At 33.8% G+C, this 13,541-nt stretch overlaps 2 protein-coding genes across 4 annotated transcripts; one reads left to right on the forward strand and one right to left on the reverse strand.

The window, feature by feature from the left end:
- Window positions 1–1,140: 1,140 nt before the first annotated feature.
- On the forward strand, window positions 1,141–9,735 carry LOC112775588 (mediator of RNA polymerase II transcription subunit 15a). Its single transcript, XM_025819318.3, has 12 exons — window positions 1,141–1,292; window positions 1,922–2,046; window positions 2,248–2,356; window positions 3,104–3,227; window positions 3,511–4,716; window positions 4,840–4,910; window positions 5,406–5,480; window positions 5,941–7,302; window positions 7,424–7,768; window positions 8,226–8,414; window positions 8,515–8,603; window positions 9,076–9,735. The coding sequence occupies exons 2-12, from the start codon at window positions 1,937–1,939 to the stop codon at window positions 9,281–9,283; spliced, it is 3,888 nt and encodes a 1,295-aa protein (XP_025675103.1). The 5' UTR covers window positions 1,141–1,292; window positions 1,922–1,936; the 3' UTR covers window positions 9,284–9,735.
- LOC112775589 (uncharacterized) lies at window positions 9,176–11,575 on the reverse strand. 3 transcript variants are annotated; one of them, XR_011877166.1, is made up of 3 exons: window positions 10,784–11,537; window positions 9,897–10,002; window positions 9,176–9,340 (listed from the first exon to the last, which is right to left on the reverse strand). XR_011877166.1 is itself a non-coding variant. In XM_029295498.2 (1 exon), exon 1 carries the CDS (start codon window positions 11,428–11,430, stop codon window positions 10,747–10,749), a length of 684 nt encoding a protein of 227 aa, XP_029151331.1. In that variant the 5' UTR covers window positions 11,431–11,575; the 3' UTR covers window positions 10,055–10,746. The 3 variants fall into 3 exon arrangements, 1 of the variants encoding a protein (XP_029151331.1); XR_011877165.1 differs by having other exon boundaries at window positions 9,897–10,005; window positions 10,784–11,517; XM_029295498.2 differs by lacking the exons at window positions 9,176–9,340; window positions 9,897–10,002 and having other exon boundaries at window positions 10,055–11,575.
- Window positions 11,576–13,541: the final 1,966 nt, after the last annotated feature.

Here is a 13,541-nt window from a genome sequence, read left to right on the forward strand (position 1 = left end):
CATGAAATATTAAAAAATATCTTTATATAGAATTTAATTTTAATATAATATCGACAAAAAATAGTTTTATATGCGCGTTCGATTATGCATTACTAAATTAGTAAAAGTAATTAGATTTTTATAAAAAATAGATATAATTAAACAATAATATAAAATATTTTGTCTATTTATTTATCTATTATATATAATATAAATTTAAAAATTATATTTAATTTTAATATATTAATAATATAAAATATTTTATATTATGATATAATTATATTCGTTTTTTAGATGATTATTTAGGTAACCAATTTAAAAGATATTTTTTTTTTTATCAAAGATACAACGATTTCTTAAATAAATATGAAAAGATTATTATGTTATTTGAATTATAATTTATTAGCCAATTTAAAAGAGGGAGATGCTCCCATAAAGATGCAGAAAACGTTTTTTTTTTAAAGATATTTTTTAATAATTAAAATTTAACACATATAATCACTTAAATTATGTTATTTTTATCAAAATTAAGTCAGACAAATTAATTTGACCGAAAAATAATGAATTGAATTTTGAATCCGTCTAAATTAATATTATTTTTATAAAAAATGACTATAATACCCCTATTATATAAAATGACTAAAATATTCTTATTATATATATTAATTTTGAGAATTCTAAATTCTACCCATTTTCTTCTCTATCGTTATAGGGTTAGAATTTAAAGTTTTCAAAATTAATATATATATATATATATATATATATATATATATATATATATATATATAAAATAAAAATATTTTAGTTGTGTTTTATAATAAGGATATTGTAGTAATTTTTTATAAAAAATATTAATTTATATCGGTTTAAAATTTAATTTATTAATTTTTTTGTTAAAGTGATTTGTTCAGTCTAATTTTAATAAAAATAATATAATTTAATTGATTATATATGTTAAATTTAATTTTTAAACAATATCTTAAAAAAAAAAACGTTTTTGACATCTTTATCTAAGTGACTCCCTTTAAAAAATAGTTGACTTTACGTAATTAGATATACGTATAAAATTCCAATACAGATCAAATTAAATTCTTTTAATTTTTTTCCTTTTCCAAATTCCAAATTTTAAAAAACACGGAACTGTAGTTTGCTATAAAAACTGAGAGCGCTTAGAATTCAACATCGGAAACAAATAACAGAAACTCCGAATTCAGAGGCCGAAACGCTTCTCCGACAGCCGCCCACGGCCTCCGGTAGACTCTGTTCTCCGCCGTGGCCTCCTCCTTAATCGCCGCTCTCAATTCTCATTCATGGTATGTCTTTTATCTACTTTTTCCTTTTTCCTCTCTCCCTCTCCGTGTGATTGTTTTTCTTTCATTAATTATTTCTACGTTGGATTGATTTGAATCCTGAATGAGTGAGTTTTCTCTGTGGTTTTTAATAATTTGATTGATGGAAGCGATGGATACAGCAGCTGACTTGTGAATTCTGTGAAGTTATAGAATCTTTTCAATGCTGATTTTATTTTAATGGAAAAAAAAATTCTGTAGCTGTTGAAATTGATTATGGTGTATGATAGGTTAAGACCTAGAGTGATTATACCATACCAGGTTTTCTGGCATTGTTTGAGGAAGGGTTTCAGGCATTGTTTGAGGAAAAGTAGTCAAACCCGCTTGTTCTTTGTTATGACTTATTTCCCATTATACCCATCATTTTGAAATTTTGTATACTGAGTTATTAATGCATTAAGTGTTGGATGATCAGCAAGTTTGTTGTGGCATGTCATTTGTTGGACTCACTCATATTTCTACTCCTACACGCAATTTGTGTAATTGAATTTCAGAAATAACTAAAACTACTTCTTCACTGTACTGATGATAGTTTCTTTGCACTTTTTTCCTTCATAACCCGATTTATTTATGTTCATTTGTTGGTGTTTCAGTCAATTTAAACTTTGATGGATGCAAACAATTGGAGACCTAATCAAGGCAATGAACCAACGATGGATGCAATTGATTGGAGATCTCAACTTTCGACTGATTCACGCCAAAGGATTGTCAACAAAATGTAATCATCAGTCTCAAATATTTATATCTAGATGTTATTTGTGAAGTCTGTGAAGTCTCTTAATTCTCTTTATCCATGTGAATGTTGTCAATGCTGCTATGTTCTTAGTTTTATTTGATGTTCCAAATATCTATTTTGCTTGGTTATCTCATTAGTTTCCTCCCCCCCCCCCCCCCTCTCTCTTCCCCCCTCCATTTGTAGAATGGAAACGTTAAAAAAACATCTTCCTGTCCCTGGTGGTCCATTAGTTGAAGTTCAGAACATTGCTCAAAGGTTCGAAGAGAAAATTTATACTGCAGCAACAAGCCAGGTACAATCATTACTATGCAAACATATATGACATGAAAGTTTTTATTACAGCTCAATCTTAGGACCTAGATGCTATCTTTTGCATTTTTATTTGTAAGGGTACCTTGTAAGTTCTTCTGAAAGTTGTAAGATTGCAATCATTTTGATAATCGCTTGTTTGTATTGTTGAATTCTTATATAATGTTTAAATACATTAGTTGAAAGTTGGTTTTAAGATATTATGGCTGGTTCAAAATTTGTATCATCTTTTGTGGTGTCATTAATTATATATGCATGAGAGGTTGAAGTGGTTGCATGTTTTGTTCTTGTTTGTATGAATTTAGTATCATGCTCTTTTTGCTTTCAACTGGATACTCTACTTGTCGGGAAAAAATAGCATATCAAAAAAAGTTTACGTTAAATTTCTAAATGGGGTATGATTGTTTATATTACTTGTTATCTAAATATATAACAAATCTGAAATAATTAGTCTCTGCTCATGCTGAAAATCTTAATAATAGTAGCTTATGATTACAAGTTGTTTTTCTGCTTACAATTATTAGCTTTTGATTTTAGAATTTTTTTTTCAAACATGATAAATCATATTAAATCGATTCCCCCCTCCCTCCCCCTCTTAAGAAAGCTGTTTTAAAAGCTTGCCAAGAATCTGCCTTATCTTCTTTCTTTGTACTCTTCTTTCTTGTAATGAATAAATTACTTTTTCTATAAAAATTGATAGTTTAATGGCAATCCTATTCCCACTTTTCAGACAGATTATCTACGGAAAATATCTATGAAGATGCTCACAATTGAGACTAAATCCCAAAACACAATTGCTTCTAACAATATGCCATCAAATCAAGCTGGCCCTAGCAATAACCCTTCAGATCAAGGTTAGTAATATAATAGCCATGGTTTGATGATAGTATTTTTATGAGGTGCTACTGTGTATCTATCAGATGTCTTGATAAATATTGGCATCCTATTAGTTTGGTAACTAATTAACTATTCCATAATTCCAATATCTGCGTTCTTGTTTGTCAGCTTAGGCTGTTAGGACTTTAGAATATATCCACGCATTGTTAAAATATTAATACTCAGTTATTCACATAATATTGTGATCTACAGTTCCTTTTTTCCCTCCTTCGCATTAATGCAAACAATTTTCTTTAATAGGACTAGTTATGCAGCAACATTCTATTAATTTGCCCAATCAGCCGCAGCAGCGACAACAGATTCTATCTCAAAACATTCAAAGCAGCAATGTTTCATCTCAACCTAACCTTCCACCCGTATCTAGTTTGGCCCAGACGAGCAGCCAAAATATTGGCCAGAATTCCAACATACAGAATATGACTGGGCAGAATACAGTGGGAAGCACAATTGGCCAAAATTCCAATGTGCTGGATATGTTTTCTGGATCTCAGAGACAGATGACAGGAAGGCAGCAGGTTGTTCCTCAACAACAACAGCAACAGCCACAGAATGCACAGCAGTATCTTTATCAGCAGCAGTTCATGAAGCCGAAGTTTCAGCTGCAATCTCAGATGCATCCGCAACAGCAGCAAAACCTACTGCAACCAAATCAGATTCAGTCTTCCTTGATGCAATCGTCTCCTCTGTCTAGCCTTCCCCAGAATCAACAATCAAATCATGTTCAGCAGTCATCTCAGTCCATGATTCAGCAAACTTCCCAAGTTATGAGGCATCAACAACAACAGAATTCTATTATTCATCAACAGCAAACACCTTTGACTCAACAGCTAATGATGCCTTCGCAGCAGCAACAGCAGCTGCAGCAACTTATGGGATCACAGTCAAATGTAACAAACATGCAACATCCTCAGATGCTTGGGCCACAGAACAATGTTGGTGATATACAGCAACAACAGAGGTTGCTTTCACAACAGAACAATCTTACAAATTTGCAACAGCTGCAACAACAGCAACCGTTATTGAATCAGCAAAGTAACCTAGCAAATATGAATCAGCAGCAACTAGGAAATACTGTCCCTGGGTTACGGCAGCAACGGTTGATTGGACCTGAATCTGGCAACCCAGGCATGCAAACTAGGCAACACTCTGCACACATGCTGCAACAAACAAAGGTTCCATTGCAGCAGCATTCACAACAAAATGGACTGTTACCATCTCAAGCTCAGCAACCAAGGCCACAGGCAGCACAGCAGCAATTGATGCCTCAGATTAACTCTCAGCCATCACAGTCTCATCTGCAGTTGGGTTCACAGCAGCAGCCAGATCCCTTGCAGCGAGATATGCAACAAAGACTTCAACCATCAGGGTCCCTAATTGAACAGCAAAATGTTCTTGATCACCAGAAACAGATTTATCAATCTCAGAGAGCTTTTCCAGAAACATCAAGTATGTGCTGTGCTGTACCTGCATCTATGCATTTCTTTATTTTTTTTTTTCGAAAAAAGGAAGAAGAAACAAATATCATGTACTTCTCTGCACTTCCTGAGCTTTGTATTCTCTGGATTGTAGGTTCTCTGGATTCTCCGGTGCAGACTGTTCAGCCAAGTGGGGGTGATTGGCAAGAAGAAGTGTACCAAAAGGTACTACGTCATTTTTCATGTCATGTACATTTTCTTAATGAAGTTTGCTTTTTCAACTAAATTAGTTTCGCAATCCATAAGGGTAAATAAACAAGCAAAGTTATTTACAGCTGTTTTCACAAGAATTTTACTTTGTAGTAAGAGCATGAATGCTTCAATACTCTTATAAGAAAAGTCATGACATTTTTTTACACTCGTATATATGAAATCTTTTTATCCGTTCTGTGAAATCTTTAAAGGAATATCCCTATGTTAGATTGAATAGATTCACAGCAGCACAGCAACTGTGGAAACTGCTGATGCTTGACAACAAAAAATTTCAGTTTTCTGTCTTGACTGAATTTCTTTCAGCTAGCCTTTTATCCTCTATTAGTTGCTGCCTATAAGAAAGTCCCTTTTTAAGATTCATTTCAGTGCTATATTGAATTAATGATATTGCTTCCTATTATTCTCAAGGTTAAATTTTTATTTGATTCTGCTCATTACATCATATAGATCAAAACCATGAAAGAAAGCTACCTGCCAGAGCTGCGTGAAATATATCAGAGGGTTGTTGTTAAATATCAGCAGGTACGTTTTTACAACTTCTTTTTAGCTTGCCAATTTTCACTGATGCTAATTGCTGTTGATTAAGCAGCCTTTGCCATTGCATCTATTGGAGAAAACAGTGGAACCATGCTAAGCAGTAAATAATATCTAGCCTTAACCCATTCTGAAAGAGAGCACTTTATTGCTTGTTTGTTTGATGATAATATATGGGTGATTCTAGCATTTAATATCTTGGAAACCAAAATGCATTCAATATTTTATCTTTTACATAAATGGAGAATATTAAACAATGTAAATGTAGGGTGTTAAAATATTTACCAAACATTGAAATGGTTTCATTCATTAAAAAATATTGTAAATGGAGGGTGTTAATGCTTCTTAAATCATAAGCTTTGACCTGAGAGCACTCATGAGTAGATGCCATGTTTATTAATAAATGTGCTTGTGTTTATTGACTCCTGTATTTGCTCTTATGTATCAGCATGAATCTCTTCACCAACAAGCAAGGCCAGAACAAGCTAATAAGTTTGGGCAATTCAAAGATAGCTTGGAGAGGATGATGGAATTCCTACAGATATCCAAGAACAAAATTCAACCTGCTCTCAAGGAAAAAGTGGGAGTGTATGAGAAGCATATCGTAGGTTTCATACATAATTATAGGCCTAGGAAAGGTATGTCGTCAACACAGCTTGGGCAGCTTCCTCCTCCACATACACACCCCATGTCACAGCCACAATCCCAAGTTACTCAAGTGCAGTCTCATGAAAATCAAATAAATTCTCAGTTACACCAATCAAATTTGCCAGGTTCTGTGGCTACAATGCCACAGAATAATATTACAAGCTTGCAGCATAATTCAATTTCTGGTTTGTCAGCCGGACAGCAGAACATGATGAATTCAATGCAACCTGGTTCCAATATGGATCCTGGACAAGGGAATTCTACAAATTCCCTTCAACAGGTTCCAGTGAGCTCCCTTCAACAGAACCCTGTTAGTACTCCCCAGCAGACTAACTTGAATTCCATGTCACTGCAAGGTGGCATGAATGTCGTCCAACAAAATTTGAATATCCTTCAGGTTGGTTCCAATATGCTTCAACACCAGCAACTGAAACATCAGCAGGAGCAGAAAATGCTGCAAAATCCACAATTCAAGCAATATCAGCATCGTCAAATGATTCAGAGGCAGCAGAGCCTTCAGCAACAACAGCAGCAGCATCAACTACACCAGCCTGGAAAGCAACAATTGCCTGCAATGCAGACACATCAAATGCCGCAGCTTCCCCAGATGAACGATATAAATGATGTCAAATTCAGACAAGGAATGGGTGCTAAGCCAGGGGTACTTCAGCAACATCTTACCCCAGGCCAACACTCAACTTATTCCCATCAGCAGTTGAAACAAGGGGCTTCATTTTCAGCTTCGTCACCCCAATTCTTCCAGGCTGCATCTCCTCAGATTCCACAAAACTCATCTCCCCAGGTTGAGCAGCAAAATCATGCTGCTTCTTCTCTAACAAAAGTTGGAACTCCTCTTCAATCTTCTAACTCTCCTTTTGTGGGCCCCACTCCTTCACCTCCCTTGGCTCCATCTCCTATGCCAGCAGATTCTGAGAAGCAAGTTTCTGGTGTTTCATCAGTATCAAATGCTGCAAGTGTCGGACAACAACAGGCAGGGGCCGTAGGAGCACTGACTCAGTCTCTTGCCATTGGGACTCCTGGGATATCAGCCTCTCCTTTATTGGCAGAGTTCAGTGGTCTAGATGGTGCTCAAGGTAATGCTGCAGCTCCTTCTGGGAAGTCGACTGTTACAGAGCAGCCTATTGAACGCCTAACTAGATTGGTTAGTATCACGAGTTGATCATATTCTAGCTTCATCAGTGGTTATGTCCATGGCTTTTTAACCGGTTGACAAATAAATTGCAGAGCTGAATAGTTTGATTTTGCTACTTTTATGATTGCAGGTGAAATCGTTGTCATCTAAAGCATTAAGTGCTGCTGTTAGTGATATTGCTTCCATTGTCAGCATGAATGATAGAATAGCAGGATCAGCTCCAGGCAATGGATCCAGATCTTCTGTTGGTGAGGACTTGGTTTCCATGACTAATTTTCATCTTCAGGGTAGAAATCTTCTTACCCAAGATGCTCCCAATGGAACTAAGAAAATGAAGCGTGACACCAGTGCCAAACCCTTGAATATGGTATCATCTGATGGTGGCTTGAATGATAGTACCAAGCATTTAAGTGATTCCGAGGCTTCTGATATGGATTCAACTGCAACATCTAGTGCCAAGAGGCCAAAGATTGAGGTATTAATTGCTAATTCTGTTTTTGATCGTTAGATTTTATATCAACATTGATATCTTCTATTGATGCTTTTTGTGTTAGTTGGCTGGAACTAACTTATAAATCAGCTTGTATGCTTAAATTATTATTGCATTGAAACGTTATCTACTTTACTACTGCACCCTTTTTATTGAATGTTTGTGTACTTCATTACACAACTAAAAGTTCAAGTTTTTTCCTTTTTTTCCCGCCTTAATACCGAGTTTGTTGATTTTTGAAGAGTGTAGAAAACATGTTCTCTGTTAGACATTGGACAAAACAACTTGGAATTTATTCAAAAAAGCATATTTCAAGATGTATTACTGATTTCTACATAGCATTATTAACCAAGCGCATCTGATCATACAAATTTAGAAAAAAATGGGAGGGAGGGGATTGGTCTTTGATTTCTGATGTGGAACTTTGTGACCTATATGCCAGGTTAATCATGCCCTTATGGAGGAAATAAGGGATATCAATAACCAACTTGTTGACACAGTCGTAAACTTGACCAATGAAGACATTAGTTCAACTGTAGCAGCAGAAGCTGCAGAAGGCACCTTGGTTAAATGTTCTTACACTGCCATGGCTCTGAGTGCAAGCTTAAAATCCCAATATGCTTCAGCACAGGTGGTTGGCTATGAAACCTTCCAATTGCAGCAACTTTTCAAACAGTTCTACCGTATCTTTTTGCTTTTGTTAACCTTATTCACTTTTCATTACCATGCAGTCACCAGTTCAACCCCTGCGCTTGTTTGTTCCAGCTAATTATCCTAGTGTTCCTCCTATTTTCCTAGACAAGTTTCCAGGTGAATGCAGGTGAGATAACGGGCACATTCCACTTTGCTACATTTCTTCCTTATTCCGAATGAAAGGATAAATTTAGGGTTCACATCTTGCAAAACTTTCATTATGAGTACAACTCCAGTTTTAGTTATATTGCACATGAAATGCTGATTAAAATTTTTTTAAGACAGTAGTATACTTAATATTATTCGATACCTATATACTATTACTGATATTTAAGTTGGCTTCTCAATTATGTGGTTAGTTACTCTTATGCGTGCCATTAAGCCATGAGTTTCTGCATTGCATAGTTATGGAGATTTTTCACAGAATCTAGTGTGTTATGGTTTAGATATCTGTTGAAGTTATTTAATTGCTAATGGTTCCTCCTTAGTGTTATCCTATATTTGCTAGCAAATATGCTATTCGTAATGTGTTAACTCGAAATGCTTGTGTACTGGCTGTCTTTTTTTAATGCAATTTGATGTTGCTTTTATTTTGACAGTAAGGATGATGATGATCTTTCGGCAAAGACAAAATCTAGGTTTAGCTTATGTTTACGCTTAACGCAACCTATGTCCCTTAGGGAGATAGCAAGGACTTGGGGTGACTGTGCTCGTGCTGTTATTTCCGAACAGGCACAAAAGGTTGGTATTGGAGGAACCTTCAGCTCAAACTATGGGGGTTGGGAGGATTGCTTGACCTTTGATTGATCCTCATTGTTCTTTTGGCTTCCAAGAGCTGCCAAACATTCTGTTCTTCTGAGTGACCTGCTTTTGGATGATGTACAAAAGCCTTTCTCTATTAGGTAAATGCCATGAGGTTAGTTAATTCAAATGCTTCATGGCATTTTTTATATAGTACTAAAAAAAAGATTTATTTTTGGGTATACAAATGGGGATAAAGTGTAATTTCTGCTTGATGCGGAAGTCACACTTCATCTTATAATGATAAGGTGATAAGAATTAGTTGTCTGTGATCATCATGCAAAGTTGTTTTTGGAGGAACAATATAGTTTTAATGCTGAATTTGTCAAGCTCCTCAAGCGGAATAAAGACTAGGGTTTTTAATAGTTTATACAAGGTTACAAACTTATACCCAATTGTTGTTAATAACATTGCATGTTACATAGAAAATCCATTTTCTTTTTCTGTTTTTGGAGGTATATCTATGCGCTTTTTACTCCTGTTTTTTTTTTTTTTTTTTTCTGAATATTGTCATAATTCATTTATATAAATTTAGTGCATGTACCAAGATAATTCAATGGTTTATATCTTAACATAAAAGTCTATCCAATATCTTAGAAATCCCTAATCTAAAACTCACCAATCACCCCCAATTTGAGTAAATAATTAGGCATCATGTTGTCACATGTCTAGGGCCTTCCTTTGCATGTTTCAAGGTTCAGACAATAATGATGTTGCCATGGCCTCTTCTAGATAAAGGAATTAAGATCAATCATTTGAAATTTGGGGAGAAAGTAAGGGTCAATAGTTAAATGTCATTAAATGCCAAGGTACTAAGTAAGTATCAAATTATCAATCATCAAAATATACATTACTACTCTGTTAATTTATATTATCAACCATAAGATAATACAATGCATATACCAAAGTCCATCATATAGTCACCAAAAAAAAAAGTCCATCATATTCAATAGCCCAAAAGTTTGGACTTCAAACCCTAAACTATTACATCTATCTCAATCATTCTCTCCCGGAACATACGCTAATCTAATGCAAATTTTCCCCTATCAAAGTTTAAAAAAAAATTATAAAAAAACAAGAGGAAAAGAAAAGGGGAAATTAAAGTTGAAACAAAGAAAAGCAAGAAAGTGAAAAACACTCTCATGACTGAAACAGACAGGTGCTAAAGTTACCTATCCGCGTGACACACCACTAAAATGAATACTAATAATAAAAGATCAACAAATCTCTTTTAAAAGAAAAAAAAGAAAACCAGATTCAAATCTCTATGGTGGAAGAACACAAAAAACTCATCTCTCACCAATAAATTTAGAAATATAGGGATAAACGTTTGATTTACCTCTAAAGAAAAAGTATTTTTAATTTACGCACTTTCATAGTAAACAAATTTTACACAGACATCAACCAATCAGTCTGTGTAAAATTATTTTACGCTGTCAATGCATTAAAATTAAATTCGTACCGAAAATTCAGTTAGGCTTTAGATCTTGGAACATACTATCCCACCTGAAATCTTGAACCGCAGAAGACCAATATCCGTCGTCGTCGTCGCCGGCGTCCATCTTCTCTTCCTTCTGGAAATGGTAAACCATGGGACTACTATAGAATCCATCAGGAGCAGGCAATGCAGGAACCACCATTGTTGATGATGTTATAGGGCTTCCATTTGTAAGCAACAGCCTCTCTTGGTGATGATGATGATGAAGATAATTCTTTTGATTCTTGGTGTTGTTCCTCTTCAACACGGCGCTCTTCCACTTCGCCGTGGTTCCATACGAAGAACAAGGCCTTGGTATTGGAACCACGGCGAGCGTGGAGTCCTCGCAACCAATCATTGTTTTCAAGTAACTTGACAAGCACCTTCTTGTCTTCTTGAATGCATGCATGATCCTTGAAACATGGAGTATCGTAGGGTAATTATTGGTTTTGATGTACTTCTTCGTGGTAGCCGCGGTGGCGGCCTTGTTCCGATGAACGAGCTTGAGGATCTCCAGCCTGTGCTTGGCTATGGAGATCCCCATGCTCTGGAGGAACTCGTGGTTGAAGTACTTGATGTCTTCTTCTTCAAGCTCGTTGTGTGAAAAGAGGAGTCCGTATTCATATACTAGGGAAGGATCAAGGCCTGCTTTTGAAAGCCATGAGAACCAATCCATGCTTGGTTTTTTCTTGAATGATGAGTTAGTTAAAGTAATTCAAGGTTTTTTTGTGTCAATGTTTGTGTGTTCTATATGTTATGAGCTTCCACTTCAAGAGTTGTGCATATATATATATATATGTTCCTTGGACTTTTTGATGGTTTAGTTTGATTTTTTGTATGGTGGCCACTCACATGATATACATCTTTATAAAATAAAGTTGGATTTTTTAAAAACTCTCTAGTCGACTTCACGTGAAGTTGATATCTGAGAGCTGTTAGATGATTTAACTGATTTGACTAAATTTTCATCTAACAACTCTCAAGTGTCAATTTTATGTGAAATCAACTGCACCTAATTTTTCACCTAGTTTAATAGGTAGTTCATTAGTAGTAAGTATTAGGAGTTTAAATTTTGGCATCTCGTTTTATACATGTAGTAATTTATTGGCTTGCGATAAACCCTTAAATAGAGTTTCGATCCGTCCAAATTAGTTATTGGTATAAGTTGGAGAATACTGCGAAAAACAAAAAAAATATATCTTTATAAAAATAATAATCGAGAACTGTTAGATGATTTCGTATGTTTAACTAAAAATTTAATTTGAATTAACTTAATAGTTAATTTATTAATTTATTTAAATAAATATTAAAAGTTTGAACGATTACCATGCACATCTTAAATGGAGCTTATATTTATATGTTTAACTAAATTATATTTTTATATGAAGATATATATATTTATACGAGTATTTTTATTTGTATTTATTTTAATTTTATTATATTATCTCTTTGATATTTTTTTCCATTCTTCTATAGCATTAGTGTTATTATTTATTAATGTGTTGAATCTTGAGAGGGACTAAAGAAAAAAGTAAGAAGTGTGTGGGGCTATGTAAGCCATGTTTGATGTTCCCTCCAAAGTAGTCCAAAGTATGATGTAGCTTTGAAGTGCGAGTAAGACCTAAGATTTTAATGTGGATATGTAATGCCTACAATCACGGATAAGGGAAAGTGTCATCTGTGGTCACCACCTACTTCTTTTCTTTAATTCGGTGCAAATATTGTTGAGACTAGTGTAACAAACGCAAAGAGTAGTTAAAACACTTAAGAATTTTGTCTATCAAATATTCAGATTTTATAAGGCACAAGCTAATTCGATACTCGTTAAAGATCGAATTATTTAAAAAAAAAATTATCAAAATTATCAAAATCAATCAAATTTTTCATAAGTATCAAATTATTTATATAAAAGTATTATATATATATACACACTAAAAATTAATTATTATATATTTTAATTATATTTTATATTTTAATATATATTTTATATAAATATCTAACTTTTATTATGTACATATAATATAATTATTATTTATATCTTTTGCAATTAGAATTAGTATCAAACTCCAATTAGGTATGATTAGAAATAATTGTTCCTTGTTAAAACAATGTGTATGGCAACCCATTCTAAGTACAAAACTGAGAAAATGACTTGCGGACTTTTGATTAAACAAAAAGCAAGGCCTTCCATTCCTATAGTTGTCAAATGATGAACTCCACATGATGGATTATCTTTTAAAAGTCTAAGCATCACACTCCATAAATTAAAATAAAATAAAGTCTTTTTTGTAATGGATTATATATTTGGTTAAATTGTCTTAAATTTTATTACGATGGTATTAATTTTGTTTTTAAAAAATTAACTCAAACATAGTAGATATCTGTCTCCCACGCGAAAAAAAAATAAACAGAGACCCGTAATAAAGATAAAATAAAAACGAAATACATTTTACCTATGAAGTATGGACACTTCGTTGAGTTGTCGTGTCCGCGTGTCAGACACATTTCGGACACGATACTTTCTGACATTCGTCCGATATGCGTGTCTGCTGTATCCGACCGTATCTTAATAAAAAATATCCGAACACACTTAAATACCATCACGTGTCAGCGTGTCCTGTTTTATTCTTAACATATATTTTTAAAATAAATTTAGATATAGTATATATTATTATTTATTAAAACAAAAAAATATTTTAAATACTTGATATAATGAAAATAAGATATTAAAAATAATTAAAATTTTTAATTTATATTTTAATATTAATAAAATATCAAAATATCATT

This window comes from Arachis hypogaea, chromosome 19 (assembly GCF_003086295.3).
Source record: "Arachis hypogaea cultivar Tifrunner chromosome 19, arahy.Tifrunner.gnm2.J5K5, whole genome shotgun sequence".
Classification (NCBI taxonomy): domain Eukaryota; kingdom Viridiplantae; phylum Streptophyta; class Magnoliopsida; order Fabales; family Fabaceae; genus Arachis; species Arachis hypogaea.